Source organism: Oncorhynchus keta, unplaced genomic scaffold (assembly GCF_023373465.1).
Source record: "Oncorhynchus keta strain PuntledgeMale-10-30-2019 unplaced genomic scaffold, Oket_V2 Un_contig_4700_pilon_pilon, whole genome shotgun sequence".
NCBI classification, from domain to species: Eukaryota; Metazoa; Chordata; class Actinopteri; order Salmoniformes; family Salmonidae; genus Oncorhynchus; species Oncorhynchus keta.
The window spans coordinates 283671-308364 of record NW_026287905.1 but is presented as its reverse complement, the minus strand read 5'-3'; the positions used below and the strand labels follow the sequence as shown (position 1 = coordinate 308364).

Sequence of the window (24694 nt, the reverse complement as noted above, 5' to 3'; positions counted from 1 at the left end):
AGGCCACCCTGCCTCTTCTACACTCTAACCACTAGGCCACCCTGCCACCTCTACACTCTAACCACTAGACTACCTGCCCCCCCTACACTCTAACCACTAGGCCACCCTGCCGCCTCTACACTCTAACCACTAGGCTACCCTGGCCACCCTGCCTCCTCTACACTCTAACCACTAGCCGCCTCTACACTCTAACCACTAGGCCACCCTGCCGCCTCTACACTCCACCCTAACCACTTGGCCACCCTGCCGCCTCTACACTCTAACCACTAGGCCACCCTGCCTCCTCTACACTCTAACCACTAGGCCACCCTGCCGCCTCTACACTCTAACCACTAGGCCACCCTGCCGCCACCCTCTACACTCTAACCACTACGCCACCCTGCCGCCTCTACACTCTAACCACTAGGCCACCCTGCCGCCTCTACACTCTAACCACTAGGCCACCCTGCCGCCTCTACACTCTAACCACTAGGCCACCCCTGCCTCCTCTACACTCTAACCACTAGGCCACCCTGCCACCTCTACACTCTAACCACCACTAGGCCACCCTGCCTCCTCTACACTCTAACCACTAGGCCACCCTGCCGCCTCTCTACACTCTAACCACTAGGCCACCCTGCCGCCTCTACACTCTAACCACTTGGCCACCCTGCCGCCTCTACACTCTAACCACTAGGCCACCCTGCCGCCTCTACACTCTAACCACTAGGCCACCCTGCCGCCTCTACACTCTAACCACTAGGCCACCCTGCCGCCTCTACACTCTAACCACTAGGCCACCCTGCCGCCTCTACACTCTAACCACTAGGCCACCCTGCCGCCTCTACACTCTAACCACTAGGCCACCCTGCCGCCTCTACACTCTAACCACTAGGCCACCCTGCCGCCTCTACACTCTAACCACTAGGCTACCTGCTGTAGCTAGAGGACTCCTGATATCTCCAGGACTGGTTCTAGAGCTAGAGGACTCCTGATATCTCCAGGACTGGTTCTAGAGCTAGAGGACTCCTGTTATCTCCAGGACTGGTTCTAGAGCTAGAGGACTCCTGATATCTCCAGGACTGGTTCTAGAGCTAGAGGACTCCTGATATCTCCAGGACTGGTTCTAGAGCTAGAGGACTCCTGATATCTCCAGGACTGGATCTAGAGCTAGAGGACTCCTGATATCTCCAGGACTGGATCTAGAGAGGAGAAACCACTCACAGTGGCTGTATTGAAGGGGAGTGGTTTCTCCTCTCCTAGGTAATCAGTGGCTGTATTGAAGGGGAGTGGCTCCTCCTCCTCTCCTTGGTAATCAGTGGCTGTATTGAAGGGGAGTGGTTTCTCCTCTCCTAGGTAATCAGTGGCTGTATTGAAGGGGAGTGGTTTCTCCTCTCCTAGGTAATCAGTGGCTGTATTGAAGGGGAGTGGTTTCTCCTCTCCTTGGTAATCAGTGGCTGTATTGAAGGGGAGTGGCTCCTCCTCTCCTAGGTAATCAGTGGCTGTATTGAAGGGGAGTGGTTTCTCCTCTCCTTGGTAATCAGTGGCTGTATTGAAGGGGGAGTGGTTTCTCCTCTCCTTGGTAATCAGTGGCTGTATTGAAGGGGAGTGGTTTCTCCTCTCCTAGGTAATCAGTGGCTGTATTGAAGGGGAGTGGTTTCTCCTCTCCTAGGTAATCAGTGGCTGTATTGAAGGGGAGTGGTTTCTCCTCTCCTTGGTAATCAGTGGCTGTATTGAAGGGGAGTGGTTTCTCCTCTCCTAGGTAATCAGTGGCTGTATTGAAGGGGGAGTGGTTTCTCCTCTCCTTGGTAATCAGTGGCTGTATTGAAGGGGGAGTGGTTTCTCCTCTCCTTGGTAATCAGTGGCTGTATTGAAGGGGAGTGGTTTCTCCTCTGGCTGTATTGAAGGGGAGTGGTTTCCTTGGTAATCAGTGGCTGTATTGAAGGGGAGTGGTTTCTCCTCTCCTAGGTAATCAGTGGCTGTATTGAAGGGGAGTGGTTTCTCCTCTCCTTGGTAATCAGTGGCTGTATTGAAGGGGAGTGGTTTCTCCTCTCCTAGGTAATCAGTGGCTGTATTGAAGGGGTAGTGGTTTCTCCTCTCCTAGGTAATCAGTGGCTGTATTGAAGGGGGGAGTGGTTTCTCCTCTCCTAGGTAATCAGTGGCTGTATTGAAGGGGAGTGGTTTCTCCTCTCCTAGGTAATCAGTGGCTGTATTGAAGGGGGAGTGGTTTCTCCTCTCCTAGGTAATCAGTGGCTGTATTGAAGGGGAGTGGTTTCTCCTCTCCTAGGTAATCAGTGGCTGTATTGAAGGGGGAGTGGTTTCTCCTCTCCTTGGTAATCAGTGGCTGTATTGAAGGGGGAGTGGTTTCTCCTCTCCTAGGTAATCAGTGGCTGTATTGAAGGGGGAGTGGTTTCTCCTCTCCTAGGTAATCAGTGGCTGTATTGAAGGGGGAGTGGTTTCTCCTCTCCTAGGTAATCAGTGGCTGTATTGAAGGGGTATTGAAGTGGCTTCTCCTCTCCTTGGTAATCAGTGGCTGTATTGAAGGGGAGTGGTTTCTCCTCTCCTAGGTAATCAGTGGCTGTATTGAAGGGGTGGTTTCTCCTCTCCTAGGTGGTTTCTCCTCTCCTAGGTAATCAGTGGCTGTATTGAAGGGGAGTGGTTTCTCCTCTCCTTGGTAATCAGTGGCTGTATTGAAGGGGAGTGGTTTCTCCTCTCCTAGGTAATCAGTGGCTGTATTGAAGGGGGAGTGGTTTCTCCTCTCCTAGGTAATCAGTGGCTGTATTGAAGGGGGAGTGGTTTCTCCTCTCCTAGGTAATCAGTGGCTGTATTGAAGGGGGAGTGGTTTCTCCTCTCCTTGGTAATCAGTGGCTGTATTGAAGGGGGAGTGGTTCCTCCTCTCCTTGGTAATCAGTGGCTGTATTGAAGGGGGAGTGGTTTCTCCTCTCCTTGGTAATCAGTGGCTGTATTGAAGGGGGAGTGGTTTCTCCTCTCCTAGGTAATCAGTGGCTGTATTGAAGGGGGAGTGGCTCCTCCTCTCCTAGGTAATCAGTGGCTGTATTGAAGGGGGAGTGGTTTCTCCTCTCCTAGGTAATCAGTGGCTCTATTGAAGGGGGACTGGTTTCTCCTTCAGTCCCTATACTTTTTGGCCCTGACACAGACATCGATCACCCCAGAGAATACTGCTACTCCATCTCTCCTGTCTTCATCTGACTATGTTTTCTCTCATAGTCCGAGAGCATCTGGTCGTCACGTCACGGTGATGGCACAGGGCTTCTCATTTCTCCTGACTGGAGATTCTCTATTCTCCCTCTCTCACCTGTTCATCTCCTCATTTGAATTCCATGTTGTCACTGTCTCTTGACCACTCAAGCTTCCACATCGTTGTTATTTATCATCCACCATGTTGCCCTTACAGTTCCTCAATGTGCTTGACACCTGAACCTTTAAACAGGTCAACATTCACAAGGCCGCAGGGCCAGACGGATTACCAGGACGTGTACTCGGAACATGCGCTGACCAACTGGCAAGTGTCTTCACTGACATTTTCAACCTCTCCCTGACTCAGTCTGTAATACATACATGGTTCAAGCAGTCCACCACAGTCCCTGTGCCCAAGGAAGTGAAGGTAACCTGCCCAAATGATTACCGCCCCGCAGCACTCACGTCACCAATTCACATACCGCCCAACAGATCCATAGATCACGCAATCTCAATCGCACTCCACACTGCCCTTTCCCACCTGGACGAAAGGAACACCTATGTGAGAATGCTGTTCATTGACTACAGCTCAGCGTTCAACACCATTGTGCCCACGAAGCTCATCACTAAACTGAGGACTCTGGGACTAAACACCTCCCTCTGCAACCGGATCCTGGACTTCCTGACGGGTCGCCCCCAGGTGGTGAGGGTAGGAAACAACACATCTGCCACACTGATCCTCAACACTGGGGCCCCTCAGGGGTGTGTACTTAGTCGAGAGTCGAGAGTTCCTTGGTGTCCACATCACCAACGATCTATCATGGCCCAAACATGATAGGGCACGACAAAACCTTTCCCCCTCAGGAGACAGAAAAGATTTGGCACGTGTCCCCAGATCCTTAAAAGGTTCTACAGCTGCACCATCGGGAGCATCCTGACCGGTTGCATCACCGCCTGGTATGACAACTGCTCAGCATCTGACCGTAAGGCACTACAGAGGGTAGTGCAAATGGCCCAGTACATCACTGGGGCCAAGCTTCCTGCCATCCAGGACCTCTATACCAGGCGGCATCTGACCGTACAGCGCTACAGAGGGTAGTGCAAATGGCCCAGTACATCACTGGGGCCAAGCTTCCTGCCATCCAGGACCTCTATACCAGGCGGCATCTGACCGTACAGCGCTACAGAGGGTAGTGCAAATGGCCCAGTACATCACTGGGGCCAAGCTTCCTGCCATCCAGGACCTCTATAGAGGGTAGTGCAAATGGCCCAGTACATCACTGGGGCCAAGCTTCCTGCCATCCAGGACCTATATAATAGGCGGTGTCAGAGGAAAGCCCATAAAATCGTCAGACTCCAGTCACCCAAGTTTTCTCTGCTACCGCACGGCAAGCGGTACCGGAGCGACAAGTTTAGGACCAAAAGGCTCCTCAATAGCTTCTACCCCCCAAGCCATAAGACTGCTGAACAATTAATAAAATCGCCACCGGATTTGATGAGCTCATTTCCTGACGATGGCTCGCTGCTCTTCGTACTGGGCGACTTCAACCTTCTGACTTTGACTTTCTTTCCACCTCTTTCTTTCCCCTCCTTGCCTCTTGTGACCTCACCCTTTCCCAGTCCCCTCCCACTCACAAGGCAGGCCATATGCTTGACCTCATCTTTACTAGAGGTTGTTCTCCTACTAATCTCACTGTAACCCCCTCCAGATCTCTGTTCTCCTACTAATCTCACTGCAACCCCCTCCAGGTCTCTGCTCTCCTACTAATCTCACTGCAACCCCCTCCAGGTCTCTGTTCTCCTACTAATATCACTGTAACCCCCCTCCAGGTCTCTGTTCCCCTACTAATCTCACTGTAACCCCCTCCAGGTCTCTGTTCTCCTACTAATCTCACTGTAACCCCCTCCAGGTCTCTGTTCCCCTACTAATCTCACTGTAACCCCTCCAGGTCTCTGTTCTCCTACTAATCTCACTGTAACCCCCTCCAGGTCTCTGTTCTCCTACTGATCCCACTGTAACCCCTCCAGGTCTCTGATCTCCTACTAATCTCACTGTAACCCCCTCCAGGTCTCTGTTCTCCTACTAATCTCACTGTAACCCCCTCCAGGTCTCTGTTCTCCTACTAATCTCACTGTAACCCCCTCCAGGTCTCTGTTCTCCTACTGATCCCACTGTAACCCCTCCAGGTCTCTGATCTCCTACTAATCTCACTGTAACCTCCTCCAGGTCTCTGTTCTCCTACTAATCTCACTGTAACCCCTCCAGGTCTCTGTTCCCCTACTAATCTCACTGTAACCTCCTCCAGGTCTCTGTTCTCCTACTGATCCCACTGTAACCCCCTCCAGGTCTCTGATCTCCTACTAATCTCACTGTAACCTCCTCCAGGTCTCTGTTCTCCTACTAATCTCACTGTAACCCCTCCAGGTCTCTGTTCCCCTACTAATCTCACTGTAACCTCCTCCAGGTCTCTGTTCTCCTACTAATCTCACTGCAACCCCCTCCAGGTCTCTGTTCTCTTACTAATCTCACTGTAACCCCTCCAGGTCCCTGTTCTCCTACTAATCTCACTGTAACCCCCTCCAGGTCTCTGTTCCCTACTAATCTCACTGCAACCCCCTCCAGGTCTCTGTTCTCCTACTAATCTCACTGTAACCCCTCCAGGTCTCTGTTCTCCTACTAATCTCACTGTAACCCCCTCCAGGTCTCTGTTCTCCTACTAATCTCACTGTAACCCCTCCAGGTCTCTGTTCTCCTACTAATCTCACTGTAACCCCCTCCAGGTCTCTGTTCTCCTACTGATCCCACTGTAACCCCTCCAGGTCTCTGATCTCCTACTAATCTCACTGTAACCTCCTCCAGGTCTCTGTTCTCCTACTAATCTCACTGTAACCCCTCCAGGTCTCTGTTCCCCTACTAATCTCACTGTAACCTCCTCCAGGTCTCTGTTCTCCTACTAATCTCACTGTAACCCCCTCCAGGTCTTCTGTTCTCCTACTAATCTCACTGTGACCCCCTCCAGGTCTCTGTTCCCCTACTAATCTCACTGTAACCCCCAGGTCTCTGTTCTCCTACTAATCTCACTGTAACCCCTCCAGGTCTCTGTTCTCCTACTAATCTCACTGTAACCCCCTCCAGGTCTCTGTTCCCCTACTAATCTCACTGCAACCCCTCCAGGTCTCTGTTCTCCTACTAATCTCACTGTAACCCCTCCAGGTCTCTGTTCTCCTACTAATCTCACTGTAACCTCCTCCAGGTCTCTGTTCTCCTACTAATCTCACTGTAACCCCTCCAGGTCTCTGTTCTCCTACTAATCTCACTGTAACCTCCTCCAGGTCTCTGTTCTCCTACTAAACTCACTGTAACCTCCTCCAGGTCTCTGTTCTCCCACTAATCTCACTGTAACCCCCTCCAGGTCTCTGTTCTCCTACTAATCTCACTGTAACCTCCTCCAGGTCTCTGTTCTCCTACTAAACTCACTGTAACCCCCTCCAGGTCTCTGTTCTCCTACTAATCTCACTGTAACCTCCTCCAGGTCTCTGTTCTCCTACTAAACTCACTGTAAACCCTCTCCAGGTCTCTGTTCTCCTACTAATCTCACTGTAACCTCCTCCAGGTCTCTGTTCTCCTACTAAACTCACTGTAACCCCCTCCAGGTCTCTGTTCTCCTACTAATCTCACTGTAACCCCCCCTCCAGGTCTCTGTTCTCCTACTAATCTCACTGTAACCCCCTCCAGGTCTCTGTTCTCCTACTAAACTCACTGTAAACCCTCTCCAGGTCTCTGTTCTCCTACTAATCTCACTGTAACCCCCTCCAGGTCTCTGTTTTCCTACTAATCTCACTGTAACCTCCAGGTCTCTGATCTCCTACTAATCTCACTGTAACCTCCTCCAGGTCTCTGTTCTCCTACTAATCTCACTGTAACCCCTCCAGGTCTCTGTTCCCCTACTAATCTCACTGTAACCTCCTCCAGGTCTCTGTTCTCCTACTGATCCCACTGTAACCCCCTCCAGGTCTCTGATCTCCTACTAATCTCACTGTAACCTCCTCCAGGTCTCTGTTCTCCTACTAATCTCACTGTAACCCCCTCCAGGTCTCTGTTCCCCTACTAATCTCACTGTAACCTCCTCCAGGTCTCTGTTCTCCTACTAATCTCACTGCAACCCCCTCCAGGTCTCTGTTCTCTTACTAATCTCACTGTAACCCCCTCCAGGTCCCTGTTCTCCTACTAATCTCACTGTAACCCCCTCCAGGTCTCTGTTCCCCTACTAATCTCACTGCAACCCCTCCAGGTCTCTGTTCTCCTACTAATCTCACTGTAACCCCCTCCAGGTCTCTGTTCTCCTACTAATCTCACTGTAACCCCCTCCAGGTCTCTGTTCTCCTACTGATCCCACTGTAACCCCTCCAGGTCTCTGATCTCCTACTAATCTCACTGTAACCCCCTCCAGGTCTCTGTTCTCCTACTAATCTCACTGTAACCCCCTCCAGGTCTCTGTTCTCCTACTAATCTCACTGTAACCCCCTCCAGGTCTCTGTTCTCCTACTGATCCCACTGTAACCCCCTCCAGGTCTCTGATCTCCTACTAATCTCACTGTAACCTCCTCCAGGTCTCTGTTCTCCTACTAATCTCACTGTAACCCCCTCCAGGTCTCTGTTCCCCTACTAATCTCACTGTAACCTCCTCCAGGTCTCTGTTCTCCTACTAATCTCACTGTAACCCCCTCCAGGTCTCTGTTCTCCTACTAATCTCACTGTGACCCCCTCCAGGTCTCTGTTCCCCTACTAATCTCACTGTAACCCCCAGGTCTCTGTTCCCCTACTAATCTCACTGTAACCCCCCAGGCCTCTGTTCTCCTACTAATCTCACTGTAACCCCCTCCAGGTCTCTGTTCCCCTACTAATCTCACTGCAACCCCCTCCAGGTCTCTGTTCTCCTACTAATCTCACTGTAACCCCCTCCAGGTCTCTGTTCTCCTACTAATCTCACTGTAACCTCCTCCAGGTCTCTGTTCTCCTACTAATCTCACTGTAACCTCCTCCAGGTCTCTGTTCTCCTACTAATCTCACTGTAACCTCCCCCCTCCAGGTCTCTGTTCTCCTACTAATCTCACTGTAACCCCCTCCAGGTCTCTGTTCTCCTACTAATCTCACTGTAACCTCCTCCAGGTCTCTGTTCTCCTACTAAACTCACTGTAAACCCTCTCCAGGTCTCTGTTCTCCTACTAATCTCACTGTAACCTCCTCCAGGTCTCTGTTCTCCTACTAAACTCACTGTAACCTCCTCCAGGTCTCTGTTCTCCCACTAATCTCACTGTAACCCCTCCAGGTCTCTGTTCTCCTACTAATCTCACTGTAACCTCCTCCAGGTCTCTGTTCTCCTACTAAACTCACTGTAACCCCCTCCAGGTCTCTGTTCTCCTACTAATCTCACTGTAACCTCCTCCAGGTCTCTGTTCTCCTACTAAACTCACTGTAAACCCTCTCCAGGTCTCTGTTCTCCTACTAATCTCACTGTAACCTCCTCCAGGTCTCTGTTCTCCTACTAATCTCACTGTAACCCCCCTCCAGGTCTCTGTTCTCCTACTAATCTCACTGTAACCCCCCCCAGGTCTCTGTTCTCCTACTAATCTCACTGTAACCCCCTCCAGGTCTCTGTTCTCCTACTAATCTCACTGTAAACCCTCTCCAGGTCTCTGTTCTCCTACTAATCTCACTGTAACCCCCTCCAGGTCTCTGTTCTCCTACTAATCTCACTGTAACCTCCTCCAGGTCTCTGTTCTCCTACTAATCTCACTGTAACCTCCTCCAGGTCTCTGTTCTCCTAATAATCTCACTGCAACCCCCTCCAGGTCTCTGTTCTCCTACTAATCTCACTGTAACCCCTCCAGGTCTCTGTTCCCCTACTAATCTCACTGCAACCCCCTCCAGGTCTCTGTTCTCCTACTAATCTCACTGTAACCCCTCCAGGTCTCTGTTCTCCTACTAATCTCACTGTAACCTCCTCCAGGTCTCTGTTCTCCTACTAATCTCACTGTAACCCCCTCCAGGTCTCTGTTCTCCTACTAATCTCACTGTAACCTCCTCCAGGTCTCTGTTCTCCTACTAATCTCACTGTAACCCCTCCAGGTCTCTGTTCTCCTACTAATCTCACTGTAACCTCCTCCAGGTCTCTGTTCTCCTACTAAACTCACTGTAAACCCTCTCCAGGTCTCTGTTCTCCTACTAATCTCACTGTAACCTCCTCCAGGTCTCTGTTCTCCTACTAAACTCACTGTAACCTCCTCCAGGTCTCTGTTCTCCCACTAATCTCACTGTAACCCCCTCCAGGTCTCTGTTCTCCTACTAATCTCACTGTAACCTCCTCCAGGTCTCTGTTCTCCTACTAAACTCACTGTAACCCCCTCCAGGTCTCTGTTCTCCTACTAATCTCACTGTAACCTCCTCCAGGTCTCTGTTCTCCTACTAAACTCACTGTAAACCCTCTCCAGGTCTCTGTTCTCCTACTAATCTCACTGTAACCTCCTCCAGGTCTCTGTTCTCCTACTAAACTCACTGTAACCCCCTCCAGGTCTCTGTTCTCCTACTAATCTCACTGTAACCCCCCTCCAGGTCTCTGTTCTCCTACTAATCTCACTGTAACCCCTCCAGGTCTCTGTTCTCCTACTAAACTCACTGTAAACCCTCTCCAGGTCTCTGTTCTCCTACTAATCTCACTGTAACCCCCTCCAGGTCTCTGTTTTCCTACTAATCTCACTGTAACCTCCTCCAGGTCTCTGTTCTCCTACTAATCTCACTGTAACCTCCTCCAGGTCTCTGTTCTCCTAATAATCTCACTGCAACCCCTCCAGGTCTCTGTTCTCCTACTAATCTCACTGTAACCCCCTCCAGGTCTCTGTTCTCCTACTAATCTCACTGCAACCCCTCCAGGTCTCTGTTCTCCTACTAATCTCACTGTAACCCCCCTCCAGGTCTCTGTTCTCCTACTAATCTCACTGAAACCCCTCCAGGTCTCTGTTCTCCTACTAATCTCACTGCAACCCCCTCCAGGTCTCTGTTCTCCTACTAATCTCACTGCCCCTCCAGGTCTCTGTTCTCCTACTAATCTCACTGTAACCCCCTCCAGGTCTCTGTTCTCCTACTAATCTCACTGTAACCTCCTCCAGGTCTCTGTTCTCCTACTAATCTCACTGTAACCCCTCCAGGTCTCTGTTCTCCTACTAATCTCACTGTAACCCCTCCAGGTCTCTGTTCTCCTACTAATCTCACTGTAACCCCCTCCAGGTCTCTGTTCTCCTACTAATCTCACTGTAACCCCCTCCAGGTCTCTGTTTTCCTACTAATCTCACTGTAACCTCCTCCAGGTCTCTGTTCTCCTACTAATCTCACTGTAACCTCCTCCAGGTCTCTGTTCTCCTAATAATCTCACTGCAACCCCCTCCAGGTCTCTGTTCTCCTACTAATCTCACTGTAACCTCCTCCAGGTCTCTGTTCTCCTACTAATCTCACTGTAACCTCCTCCAGGTCTCTGTTCTCCTACTAATCTCACTGTAACCCCCTCCAGGTCTCTGTTCTCCTACTAATCTCACTGTAACCTCCTCCAGGTCTCTGTTCTCCTAATAATCTCACTGCAACCCCTCCAGGTCTCTGTTCTCCTACTAATCTCACTGTAACCTCCTCCAGGTCTCTGTTCTCCTACTAATCTCACTGTAACCTCCTCCAGGTCTCTGTTCTCCTACTAATCTCACTGTAACCCCCTCCAGGTCTCTGTTCTCCTACTAATCTCACTGTAACCTCCTCCAGGTCTCTGTTCTCCTACTAATCTCACTGTAACCCCCTCCAGGTCTCTGTTCTCCTACTAATCTCACTGTAACCCCCTCCAGGTCTCTGTTCTCCTACTAATCTCACTGTAACCTCCTCCAGGTCTCTGTTCTCCTACTAATCTCACTGTAACCCCCCTCCAGGTCTCTGTTCTCCTACTAATCTCACTGTAACCCCTCCAGGTCTCTGTTCTCCTACTAATCTCACTGTAACCCCCTCCAGGTCTCTGTTCTCCTACTAATCTCACTGTAACCCCCTCCAGGTCTCTGTTTTCCTACTAATCTCACAGTAACCTCCTCCAGGTCTCTGTTCTCCTACTAATCTCACTGTAACCTCCTCCAGGTCTCTGTTCTCCTAATAATCTCACTGCAACCCCCTCCAGGTCTCTGTTCTCCTACTAATCTCACTGTAACCCCTCCAGGTCTCTGTTCTCCTACTAATCTCACTGCAACCCCCTCCAGGTCTCTGTTCTCCTACTAATCTCACTGTAACCCCTCCAGGTCTCTGTTCTTCTACTAATCTCACTGCAACCCCCTCCAGGTCTCTGTTCTCCTACTAATCTCACTGTAACCCCTCCAGGTCTCTGTTCTCCTACTAATCTCACTGCAACCCCTCCAGGTCTCTGTTCTCCTACTAATCTCACTGTAACCTCCTCCAGGTCTCTGTTCTCCTACTAATCTCACTGTAACCTCCTCCAGGTCTCTGTTCTCCTACTAATCTCACTGTAACCCCCTCCAGGTCTCTGTTCTCCTACTAATCTCACTGTAACCTCCTCCAGGTCTCTGTTCTCCTACTAATCTCACTGTAACCCCCTCCAGGTCTCTGTTCTCCTACTAATCTCACTGTAACCCCCTCCAGGTCTCTGTTCTCCTACTAATCTCACTGTAACCTCCTCCAGGTCTCTGTTCTCCTACTAATCTCACTGTAACCCCCTCCAGGTCTCTGTTCTCCTACTAATCTCACTGTAACCTCCTCCAGGTCTCTGTTCTCCTACTAATCTCACTGTAACCCCCTCCAGGTCTCTGTTCTCCTACTAATCTCACTGTAACCCCCTCCAGGTCTCTGTTCTCCTACTAATCTCACTGTAACCCCCTCCAGGTCTCTGTTCTCCTACTAATCTCACTGTAACCCCTCCAGGTCTCTGTTCTCCTACTAATCTCACTGTAACCCCCTCCAGGTCTCTGTTCTCCTACTAATCTCACTGTAACCCCCTCCAGGTCTCTGTTTTCCTACTAATCTCACTGTAACCTCCTCCAGGTCTCTGTTCTCCTACTAATCTCACTGTAACCTCCTCCAGGTCTCTGTTCTCCTAATAATCTCACTGCAACCCCCTCCAGGTCTCTGTTCTCCTACTAATCTCACTGTAACCCCCTCCAGGTCTCTGTTCTCCTACTAATCTCACTGCAACCCCCTCCAGGTCTCTGTTCTCCTACTAATCTCACTGTAACCCCTCCAGGTCTCTGTTCTTCTACTAATCTCACTGCAACCCCCTCCAGGTCTCTGTTCTCCTACTAATCTCACTGTAACCCCTCCAGGTCTCTGTTCTCCTACTAATCTCACTGCAACCCCCTCCAGGTCTCTGTTCTCCTACTAATCTCACTGTAACCTCCTCCAGGTCTCTGTTCTCCTACCAATCTCACTGTAACCTCCTCCAGGTCTCTGTTCTCCTACTAATCTCACTGTAACCCCCTCCAGGTCTCTGTTCTCCTACTAATCTCACTGTAACCTCCTCCAGGTCTCTGTTCTCCTACTAATCTCACTGTAACCCCTCCAGGTCTCTGTTCTCCTACTAATCTCACTGTAACCCCCTCCAGGTCTCTGTTCTCCTACTAATCTCACTGTAACCTCCTCCAGGTCTCTGTTCTCCTACTAATCTCACTGTAACCCCCTCCAGGTCTCTGTTCTCCTACTAATCTCACTGTAACCTCCTCCAGGTCTCTGTTCTCCTACTAATCTCACTGTAACCCCCTCCAGGTCTCTGTTCTCCTACTAATCTCACTGTGACCCCCCCTCCAGGTCTCTGTTCTCCTACTAATCTCACTGTAACCCCCTCCAGGTCTCTGTTCTCCTACTAATCTCACTGTAACCTCCTCCAGGTCTCTGATCACTACTTAGTTTCCTTTTCTGTCTCCCTCTATCATTTTTCCCTCCTGTCTCCTGATTCTGCCTCTTCAACCTTCCTCTTTTTCCTTTCCACATCCTTCGACTTTCACTGTCCCCTTTCCTCCCGGCCTGCTAGACCCTCCTGCTCCGTGGCTGAGTGACTCATTGCTTACAGAACAGGGCTGCGGACAGCTGAGCAAAAATGGAGAAAAACGAAACTTTCGGAGGACCTATCATCCTTTCACTCTGTCCTCTTTTACCTTCTCTTCCTCTGTGTCTGCTGCTAAAGCCACTTTCTACCACTCTGAAATGTCTGCCTTGCCAACCACTTCAATAAGAAGTTTGGTGATATCCACTCCTCATCCACTCAGTCTATTGAGTCCACTGGTCCCATTCACACAGAACTACTCCTTGACCTATTGAGTCCACTGGTCCCATTCACACAGAACTACTCCTTGACCTATTGAGTCCACTGGTCCCATTCACACAGAACTACTCCTTGACCTATTGAGTCCACTGGTCCCATTCACACAGAACTACTCCTTGACCTATTGAGTCCACTGGTCCCATTCACACAGAACTACTCCTTGACCTATTGAGTCCACTGGTCCCATTCACACAGAACTACTCCTTGACCTATTGAGTCCACTGGTCCCATTCACACACAACTACTCCTTGACCTATTGAGTCTACTGGTCCCATTCACACAGAACTACTCCTTGACCTATTGAGTCTACTGGTCCCATTCACACAGAACTACTCCTTGACCTATTGAGTCCACTGGTCCCATTCACACAGAACTACTCCTTGACCTATTGAGTCCACTGGTCCCATTCACACAGAACTACTCCTTGACCTATTGAGTCCACTGGTCCCATTCACACAGAACTACTCCTTGACCTATTTCTCCCCTCTCTCTCTCCAGAAAGAAATGTTACTGAGTTACTGTTCATATAAGGAAATCAGTCCAGTTAAATAAATGTATTAGGCCCTAATCTATGGATTTCACATGACTGGGCAGGGGAGCAGCCATGGGTGGGCCTGGGGGGGGGGGCTTAAGCCCACCCACTGGGGAGCCAGGTCCAGCCAATCAGAATTAGTTTTTTTTTTCTTCACAAAAGGGCTTTATTACAGACAGAAATACTCCTCAGTTTCATCAGCTGTCAGGGTGGCTGGTCTCAGACAATCCCTCAGGTGAAGAAGCAGGAAGTGGAGGTCCTGGGCTGGCGTGGTGACACGTGGTCTGCGGATGTGAGGCCGGTTGGACGTACTACCAAATTCTCTAAAACGATGTTGGAGGCGGCTTATGGTAGAGAAATTAACATTCATGCCAATTGCACGCTCCCTCAATTTGAGACATCTGTGGCACTGTGTTGAGACAAAACTGCACATTTTAGAGTGGCCTTTTATTGTCCCCAGCACAATGTGATCATGCTGTTTAATCAGCTTCTTGATATGCCACACCTGTCAGGTGGATGGATTATCTTGGTGAAATATAAATTCTAAATAACGGGGGTGTAAACAAATTGTGCCATTTTTTCTTTTAATCATCTTTTTGTGAGTATGGAACATTTCTGTGATTTTCTGTGAAACATGGGACCAACACTTAACATCTTACATTTTTATATATATTTTTCAGTATACTTATGACCAGGTCCCATAGGAATTTGGTCAAAAGTAGTGCACTATATAGGGAATGGTATGGCATTTGGGAAGCTACACAGTGATTCATGATTGGTGACTCATGTAAATCATGTTTTATATTTAATGTCCTGTAATGGAAAAGCAAATATCTTTGAAAAGACAATAGCTGTGGCCCAGATAGCAGCCTAGTACCTTTTATAGAGCTCTATTGGCCCAGGTCAACAGTAGTGCACTATAAAGGGGAACAGGAAGTCATTTGGGACACTGCCGATAAAGGCTATCTTCCATAAAGCGCTATCCTATGTATTCTAAGGTACTGTGGTGAGGGGCCGTTCCCAGGTATCGCTGAGCTGAGGACCCACCAGAAGGTCCATGATGGAGAAGAGAAGCCCTACAAGTGTGAACAGTGTGGAAAGGGCTTCAGCTCCCAGGTATTATATTGTATTCATCTCCCAGGTATTCTATTGTATTCATCTCCCAGGTATTCTATTGTATTCATCTCCCAGGTATTCTATTGTATTCATCTCCCAGGTATTCTATTGTATTCATCTCCCAGGTATTCATCTCCCAGGTATTCTATTGTATTCATCTCCCAGGTATTCTATTGTATTCATCTCCCAGGTATTCTATTGTATTCATCTCCCAGGTATTCTATTGTATTCATCTCCCAGGTATTCATCTCCCAGGTATTCTATTGTATTCATCTCCCAGGTATTCATCTCCCAGGTATTCTATTGTATTCATCTCCCAGGTATTCTATTGTATTCATCTCCCAGGTATTCTATTGTATTCATCTCCCAGGTATTCTGTTGCAATTCAGCTTAAATATGTCTTATAAAATGTATTTAGGGCTGGCTCCATGGCCACGAGCAGCGCCACTCCCAAGAGAGGTCCAAGATCTGCCCCAGCTGTGGAAAGGCCTTCCGGTGTAAAGGAGACCTGAAGCTCCACATGCGGACTCACACCGGCGAGAGGCCGTACCAGTGTACCTACTGCACCAAGCGGTTCTCTGTCAACGGAAACCTGACGATACACATCAGGACGCACACAGGGGAGAAACCTTTCCTCTGCTCTGACTGCGGCAAGGCCTTCTGCTCCGCAGGAGAGCTGCAGATCCACAGGAGAACACACACTGGGGAGAGACCGTACAAATGCACCGTCTGCGAGAAAGGCTTCACCATGGCCAGTCAGGTGACTCTTCACATGCGGGTACACACCGGGGAACGACCCTACGTGTGTCATGAGTGTGGAAAGGCATTTCGTCGCGGTGCGGAGCTGAAGACACACATCCTGAATCACAGTGGGGTGAGACCGTACCCCTGTCGTCTCTGTTCCAAGACCTACACCTGCCTTAGTCACCTGAAGAGACATTTGAAGACTCACGGGGACCAGTCGGTGGATATGAGCAGTGAGTTGTCTGTATCTGCTGTATAATAAACCACTTGAAAAGAAAACACCTTTTAACACAGTTTTGTCAATATAAAAAGGTGCATATTTCATTTTCTGACGGCCACTTATATTAAGAGGTAGTTGACTGAACTCCGTAAGGATCATCGCCATGTTTGCTTATTGCTACTATCAGGACTAAGACTGTTGCTTCTAGAACAAGATGACTGTTGCTTCTAGAACAAGACGAGTGTTGCTTCTAGAACAAGACGAGTGTTGCTTCTAGAACAAGACGAGACATTTTTCTTTGTTGCAGTTCTAGGCGTTTTTATAATCATTTTGATCATGTCTTAGATTGAGGCTTTTGGATGGTTGCAGTAGCTAGTGTTTCTGTTCATCTCACATGCCAAGTTAAGCCATTTCTGTTCATCTCACATGTGTTGGTTCTGTTTACTTAACAAATAAGGAACACTCAAAATGTGTGCACTTATAAATCGTAAACAATTTTAATCAAAAATACATCTGTAGACAGAAGTCAAAGATCAAACATCACACATACAACTGATGTCTCTCATGAGTTCTGTCCCATAGGAAAAGTCCAAGTTGCTTTTGTCATGCTTGTAGTCAACCCCTTGTGATGTCACTGCATACGTCATTACCTGCTACTCATCAGACCAAGCCCATGCATGCACAGCAAAACAAACTTGCACGAGAGATACAATAGTTCCAGTGTTTTCTCAGGCCTCAGCAGTTAAATGTCCCCAAGTTGATTTATAGAGGTCTGTCTGACTCTTATCTCTTCTACTTCCCTGAAAAGACTTTGGAACAATTTTAAAATGTTATAACGAATATATAAATATTGTTCATCTGTAGTCTAGGATCCTATAAATGTAGAGGAGGTGGGGTCCAATAGCCCCTCCCCTTCTATTAATGCAACATCAGCATAATTAATTATTATAATACATCAATCATTTGGTGCAGCCCCTATCATGACCCCAATTTGACCCCATCACATGCCAAATTAATTCATTTACCTTTATTTAACCAGGCAAGTCAGTTAAGAACAAATTCTTATTTTCAATGACGGCCTAGGAACAGTGGGTCAACTGCCTGTTCAGGGGCAGAACGACAGATTTGTACCTTGTCAGCTCGGGGGTTTGAACTCGCAACCTTCCGGTTACTAGTCCAACGCTCTAACCACTAGGCTACGCTGCCGCCTCTACACTCTAACCACTAGGCTACGCTGCCGCCCCTCCCCTCTAACCACTAGGCTACGCTGCCGCCTCTACACTCTAACCACTAGGCTACGCTGCCGCCCCTCCCCTCTAACCACTAGGCTACGCTGCCGCCTCTACACTCTAACCACTAGGCCACCCTGCCACCTCTACACTCTAACCACTAGGCTACGCTGCCGCCTCTACACTCTAACCACTAGGCTACGCTGCCGCCTCTACACTCTAACCACTAGGCTACGCTGCCGCCTCTACACTCTAACCACTAGGCTACGCTGCCGCCTCTACACTCTAACCACTAGGCTACGCTGCCGCCTCTACACTCTAACCACTAGGCCACCCTGCCGCCCCTACACTCTAACCACTAGGCCACCCTGCCGCCTCTACACTCTAACCACTAGGCTACGCTGCCGCCTCTACACTCTAACCACTAGGCTACGCTGCCGCCTCTACACTCTAACCACTAGGCCACCCTGCCTCCTCTACACTCTAGCCACTAGGCCACCCTGCCGCCCCTCCACTCTAACCACTAGGCCACCCTGCCGCCCCTCCCCTCTAACCACTAGGCTACCTGCCGCCTCTACACTCTAACCACTAGGCTACGCTGCCGCCCCTCCCCTCTAACCACTAGGCTACGCTGCCACCTCTACACTCTAACCACTAGGCCACCCTGCCTCCTCTACACTCTAACCACTAGGCTACGCTGCCGCCTCTACACTCTAACCACTAGGCCACCCTGCCTCCCCTCCACTCTAACCACTAGGCCACCCTGCCTCCTCTACACTCTAACCACTAGGCTACCATACCACCTCTACACTCTAACCACTAGGCCACCCTGCCTCCTCTACACTCTAACCACTAGGCCACCCTGCCTCCTCTACACTCTAACCACTAGGCCACCCTGCCACCTCTACACTCTAACCACTAGGCCACCCTGCCTCCTCTACACTCTAACCACTAGGCCACCCTGCCGCCCCTCCACTCTAACCACTAGGCCACCCTGCCGCCCCTCCTCTAACCACTAGGCTACCTGCCGCCTCTACACTCTAACCACTAGGCTACGCTGCCGCCCTCCCCTCTAACCACTAGGCCACCCTGCCTCCTCTACACTCTAACCACTAGGCTACCATACCACCTCTACACTCTAACCACTAGGCCACCCTGCCTCCTCTACACTCTAACCACTAGGCCACCCTGCCTCCTCTACACTCTAACCACTAGGCTACGCTGCCGCCTCTACACTCTAACCACTAGGCCACCCTGCCGCCCCTCCACTCTAACCACTAGGCCACCCTGCCTCCTCTACACTCTAACCACTAGGCTACCATACCACCTCTACACTCTAACCACTAGGCCACCCTGCCTCCTCTACACTCTAACCACTAGGCCACCCTGCCTCCTCTACACTCTAACCACTAGGCCACCCTGCCACCTCTACACTCTTAACCACTAGGCCACCCTGCCTCCTCTACACTCTAACCACTAGGCCACCCTGCCGCCCCTCCCCTCTAACCACTAGGCTACCTGCCGCCTCTACACTCTAACCACTAGGCTACGCTGCCGCCCCTCCCCTCTAACCACTAGGCTACGCTGCCACCTCTACACTCTAACCACTAGGCCACCCTGCCGCCCCTCCACTCTAACCACTAGGCCACCCTGCCTCCTCTACACTCTAACCACTAGGCTACGCTGCCGCCTCTACACTCTAACCACTAGGCCACCCTGCCGCCCCTCCACTCTAACCACTAGGCCACCCTGCCTCCTCTACACTCTAACCACTAGGCTACCATACCACCTCTACACTCTAACCACTAGGCCACCCTGCCTCCTCTACACTCTAACCACTAGGCCACCCTGCCTCCTCTACACTCTAACCACTAGGCCACCCTGCCACCTCTACACTCTAACCACTAGGCCACCCTGCCTCCTCTACACTCTAACCACTAGGCCACCCTGCCTCCTCTACACTCTTAACCACTAGGCTACGCTGCCGCCTCTACACTCTTAACCACTAGGCCACCCTGCCGCCCCTCCACTCTAACCACTAGGCCACCCTGCCTCCTCTACACTCTAGCCACTAGGCTACGCTGCCGCCTCTACACTCTAACCACTAGGCCACCCTGCCTCCTCTACACTCTAACCACTAGGCTACCCTGCCGCCTCTACACTCTAACCACTAGGCTACGCTGCCGCCTCTACACTCTAACCACTAGGCCACCCTGCCGCCCCTCCACTCTAACCACTAGGCCACCCTGCCTCCTCTACACTCTAACCACTAGGCTACCCTGCCACCTCTCCACTCTAGCCACTAGGCTACCCTGCCGCCCCTCCACTCTAACCACTAGGCTACCCTGCCTCCTCTCCACTCTAGCCACTAGGCTACCCTGCCGCCCCTCCCCTCTAACCACTAGGCTACGCTGCCGCCCCTCCCCTCTAACCACTAGGCTACGCTGCCGCCCCTCCCCTCTAACCACTAGGCCACCCTGCCGCCCCTCCCCTCTAACCACTAGGCCACCCTGCCTCCTCTACACTCTAACCACTAGGCCACCCTGCCGCCCCTCCACTCTAACCACTAGGCCACCCTGCCGCCCCTCCACTCTAACCACTAGGCCACCCTGCCGCCCCTCCCCTCTAACCACTAGGCCACCCTGCCGCCCCTCCACTCTAACCACTAGGCCACCCTGCCGCCCTCCTCTAACCACTAGGCCACCCTGCCGCCCCTCCACTCTAACCACTAGGCTACCCTGCCGCCCCTCCCCTCTAACCACTAGGCCACCCTGCCGCCCCTCCCCTCTAACCACTAGGCTACCCTGCCGCCCTCCCCTCTAACCACTAGGCTACCCTGCCGCCCCTCCCCTCTAACCACTAGGCTACCCTGCCGCCCCTCCCCTCTAACCACTAGGCTACCCTGCCGCCCCTCCCCTCTAACCACTAGGCTACCCTGCCGCCCCTCCCCTCTAACCACTAGGCTACCCTGCCGCCCCTCCCCTCTAACCACTAGGCCACCCTGCCGCCCCTCCCCTCTAACCACTAGGCTACCCTGCCGCCCCTCCCCTCTAACCACTAGGCTACCCTGCCGCCCCTCCCCTCTAACCACTAGGCTACCCTGCCGCCTCTCCCCTCTAACCACTAGGCTACGCTGCCGCCCCTCCCCTCTAACCACTAGGCTACCCTGCTACCTCTACACTCTAACCACTAGGCCACCCTGCCGCCCTCCTCTAACCACTAGGCTACGCTGCCGCCCCTCCCCTCTAACCACTAGGCTACCCTGCCGCCTCTCCCCTCTAACCACTAGGCTACCCTGCCGCCTCTCCCCTCTAACCACTAGGCTACGCTGCCGCCCCTCCCCTCTAACCACTAGGCTACCCTGCCGCCCCAAATGAATCCATGTCTGTTCATCTCAGATGCCAAGTTAATCAGCAATGGAAAGTGGGTTGTTGACGAATGGAACTCTTAGTTGTGAGGAGACACGTGAAGGTCTCTCCCAACCCACCTTAATTAGAGGGTATGCAATCATGTTTGACCCTGTGTTTCCAATAACCACATTTTCTGCAGAAAAAATAACTCACTTAAACTCAATTTCACACTGACTTGATCTTTGGTCAAAATGTTACAAAGAAAGGACGAATGATTGTTTTGAATATGTTAATTGAAATGAAAATATTAAATGATTTCTTGACTATTGGCATTTCTATTAAGCTTCTTACATAAGGCTACTATAGTATAATACTGTTTAACAGAGTCCAATATCAATGTAGAAAAACAAGTTATTTATCCTCAGCTTCTGTCTCCATTCCCATTGGATGGCAAGTCGAACGCAGAGGTGGGTGTAGGTGGAAGTCACTGTGTCTGATGAGGCGTTGGTCTTTGAGGAGAGGTCCCTCCCCTCTGACCATCTCCTCCAATGAGTTTTGAGAACGAGGTTGAGGAGAGAGAGGGTTCAGTGAGAGAGGTCCCTCCCCTCTGACCATCTCCTCCAATGAGTTTTGAGAACGAGGTTGAGGAGAGGGTTCAGTGAGAGAGGTCCCTCCCCCTCTGACCATCTCCTCCAATGAGTTTTGAGAACGAGGTTGAGGAGAGAGAGGGTTCAGTGAGAGAGGTCCCTCCCCCTCTGACCATCTCCTCCAATGAGTTGAGAACGAGGTTGAGGAGAGAGGGTTCAGTGAGAGAGGTCCCTCCCCTCTGACCATCTCCTCCAATGAGTTTTGAGAACGAGGTTGAGGAGAGAGAGGGTTCAGTGAGAGAGGTCCCTCCCCCTCTGACCATCTCCTCCAATGAGTTTTGAGAACGAGGTTGAGGAGAGAGGGTTCAGTGAGAGAGGTCCCTCCCCTCTGACCATCTCCTCCAATGAGTTTTGAGAACGAGGTTGAGGAGAGAGAGGGTTCAGTGAGAGAGGTCCCTCCCCTCTGACCATCTCCTCCAATGAGTTTTGAGAACGAGGTTGAGGAGAGAGAGGGTTCAGTGAGAGAGGTCCCTCCCCTCTGACCATCTCCTCCAATGAGTTTTGAGAACGAGGTTGAGGAGAGAGAGGGTTCAGTGAGAGAGGTCCCTCCCCTCTGACCATCTCCTCCAATGAGTTTTGAGAACGAGGTTGAGGAGAGAGGGTTCAGTGAGAGAGGTCCCTCCCCTCTGACCATCTCCTCCAATGAGTTTTGAGAACGAGGTTGAGGAGAGAGAGGGTTCAGTGAGAGAGGTCCCTCCCCTCTGACCATCTCCTCCAATGAGTTTTGAGAACGAGGTTGAGGAGAGAGAGGGTTCAGTGAGAGAGGTCCCTCCCCTCTGACCATCTCCTCCAATGAGTTTTGAGAACGAGGTTGAGGAGAGAGAGGGTTCAGTGAGAGAGGTCCCTCCCCTCTGACCATCTCCAATGAGTTTTGAGAACGAGGTTGAGGAGAGAGAGGGTTCAGTGAGAGAGGTCCCTCCCCTCTGACCATCTCCTCCAATGAGTTTTGAGAACGAGGTTGAGGAGAGAGAGGGTTCAGTGAGAGAGGTCCCTCCCCTCTGACCATCTCCTCCAATGAGTTTTGAGAACGAGGTTGAGGAGAGAGAGGGTTCAGTGAGAGAGGTCCCTCCCCTCTGACCATCTCCTCCAATGAGTTTTGAGAACGAGGTTGAGGAGAGAGAGGGTTCAGTGAGAGAGGTCCCTCCCCTCTGACCATCTCCTCCAATGAGTTTTGAGAACGAGGTTGAGGAGAGAGAGGGTTCAGTGAGAGAGGTCCCTCCCCTCTGACCATCTCCTCCAATGAGTTTTGAGAACGAGGTTGAGGAGAGAGGACTCAAGGAGTATGCAATTGAGATCCCCCCCCCCAATTTACAGATTTGTTTCTCACTCCAATCCTGAAGGCCCCCCAGGGGGGTTGAGATACTCTGCTCTAGACATCAGACGGCTAGCAGGGCAGTTTTAGTCGTTGTCCGTGCTGGATTTTGTGTCAGCACGGACATCATCTCCTTCCTGTTGTGGGTAGGGAACACACTGGACACAGCTGGTAGCGCCCCCTGGTGTGCTTCCACAGAATGCAGCTGTCGAAGGAACGATCTGGGGTGGATGGGAGGACGAACTAGGGGGGTGAGTCCCAATTATCTCCTGAAGTGTACACTCATTCACTACTTCCCACAAATATAAAAGCATTGTATTGGTGGAGGCTTGAGCTCGTGGCACTTTCCACCATATCTCTGATACCAGTCGTTTGCTTTCAAATCAGTGAGGAGAAGTGAACAAGTGCACACTTTGTGAAGAAGGACAGGTAATTGGGACACGCCTCGAGGGTTAGGGTACATGTAGTATCATTAGGACAGTGGCAAGTAGTTCTAGTTTGGGTCAAAGCATGTGCAACCTGAACAAATAGATCAAGGTTATTGACAAGGGACAAAGCGAAGGCTGGCGAACACGATTCAACATGGAGGAATAACAGCAGCCAGAAACACAGTGAAGCCACACTAGACTGACCTCTACTAAAACACTACAGACAGACCTCTCTACTAAAACACTACAGACTGACCTCTACTAAAACACTACAGACTGACCTCTACTAAAACACTACAGACAGACCTCTCTACTAAAACACTACAGACTGACCTCTCTACTAAAACACTACAGACTGACCTCTACTAAAACACTACAGACTGACCTCTACTAAAACACTACAGACTGACCTCTACTAAAACACTACAGACTGACCTCTACTAAAACACTACAGACTGACCTCTACTAAAACACTACAGACTGACCTCTCTACTAAAACACTCCAGACAGACCTCTACTAAAACACACCAGACTGACCTCTACTAAAACACACTAGACTGACCTCTACTAAAACACTACAGACAGACCTCTACTAAAAACACTACAGACAGACCTCTCTACTAAAACACTACAGACAGACCTCTCTACTAAAACACTACAGACTGACCTCTACTAAAACACTACAGACTGACCTCTACTAAAACACTACAGACTGACCTCTACTAAAACACTACAGACAGACCTCTACTAAAACACTACAGACTGACCTCTACTAAAACACTACAGACTGACCTCTACTAAAACACTACAGACAGACCTCTACTAAAACACTACAGACAGACCTCTACTAAAACACACTAGACTGACCTCTACTAAAACACTACAGACTGACCTCTACTAAAACACTACAGACTGACCTCTACTAAAACACTACAGACAGACCTCTCTACTAAAACACCCCAGACAGACCTCTACTAAAACACACTAGACTGAACTCTACTAAAACACACTAGACTGACCTCTACTAAAACACTACAGACAGACCTCTCTACAGACAGACCTCTCTACAGACAGACCTCTCTACTAAAACACTACAGACAGACCTCTCTACAGACAGACCTCTCTACTAAAACCCTCCAGACTGACCTCTACTAAAACACACTAGACTGACCTCTACTAAAACACACTAGACTGACCTCTACTAAAACACTACAGACAGACCTCTACTAAAACACTACAGACTGACCTCTACTAAAACACTACAGACTGACCTCTCTACTAAAACACTACAGACTGACCTCTACTAAAACACTACAGACTGACCTCTCTACTAAAACACTACAGACTGACCTCTACTAAAACACTACAGACTGACCTCTACTAAAACACTACAGACTGACCTCTACTAAAACACTACAGACAGACCTCTACTAAAACACCCCAGACAGACCTCTACTAAAACACACTAGACTGACCTCTACTAAAACACTACAGACAGACCTCTACTAAAACACTACAGACAGACCTCTCTACTAAAACACTACAGACTGACCTCTCTACTAAAACACTACAGACTGACCTCTACTA

At 50.3% G+C, this 24694-nt stretch overlaps 1 protein-coding gene and 4 long non-coding RNA genes across 25 annotated transcripts in view; 4 read left to right on the top strand and 1 right to left on the bottom strand.

Annotated features, from left to right (window-relative positions):
• Positions 1-17692, top strand: part of LOC118375984 (zinc finger protein ZFMSA12A-like) — a 28560-nt gene extending 10868 nt beyond the window's left edge. For 2 of the 21 annotated variants that reach the window (XM_052509528.1, XM_052509527.1), the window contains exons 8-9: positions 15060-15177; positions 15596-17692. In XM_052509528.1, the coding sequence (XP_052365488.1) occupies positions 15060-15177; positions 15596-16180 (703 nt within the window). In that variant the 3' untranslated portion in view covers positions 16181-17692. The other 19 variants (XM_052509539.1, XM_052509542.1, XM_052509540.1 and 16 more) reach the window with 19 other exon arrangements.
• On the top strand, positions 1527-13240 carry LOC127924879 (uncharacterized). Its single transcript, XR_008119121.1, has 7 exons — positions 1527-1561; positions 1742-1833; positions 2176-2221; positions 2267-2450; positions 2699-4966; positions 12337-12416; positions 13096-13240. It is a non-coding gene; the product is annotated as an uncharacterized LOC127924879 (long non-coding RNA).
• On the top strand, positions 5214-7719 carry LOC127924880 (uncharacterized). The gene is made up of 3 exons (XR_008119122.1): positions 5214-5325; positions 7351-7390; positions 7629-7719. It is a non-coding gene; the product is annotated as an uncharacterized LOC127924880 (long non-coding RNA).
• Positions 17693-17930: 238 nt separating the features above from the next.
• Positions 17931-19392, bottom strand: LOC127924877 (uncharacterized). The gene is made up of 6 exons (XR_008119119.1): positions 19259-19392; positions 19160-19225; positions 18698-18796; positions 18500-18598; positions 18174-18305; positions 17931-18074 (listed from the first exon to the last, which is right to left on the bottom strand). It is a non-coding gene; the product is annotated as an uncharacterized LOC127924877 (long non-coding RNA).
• Positions 19393-21367: 1975 nt separating this feature from the next.
• On the top strand, positions 21368-22405 carry LOC127924878 (uncharacterized). Its single transcript, XR_008119120.1, has 5 exons — positions 21368-21463; positions 21536-21656; positions 21730-21954; positions 22028-22207; positions 22280-22405. It is a non-coding gene; the product is annotated as an uncharacterized LOC127924878 (long non-coding RNA).
• The last annotated feature ends 2289 nt before the right edge of the window (positions 22406-24694 follow it).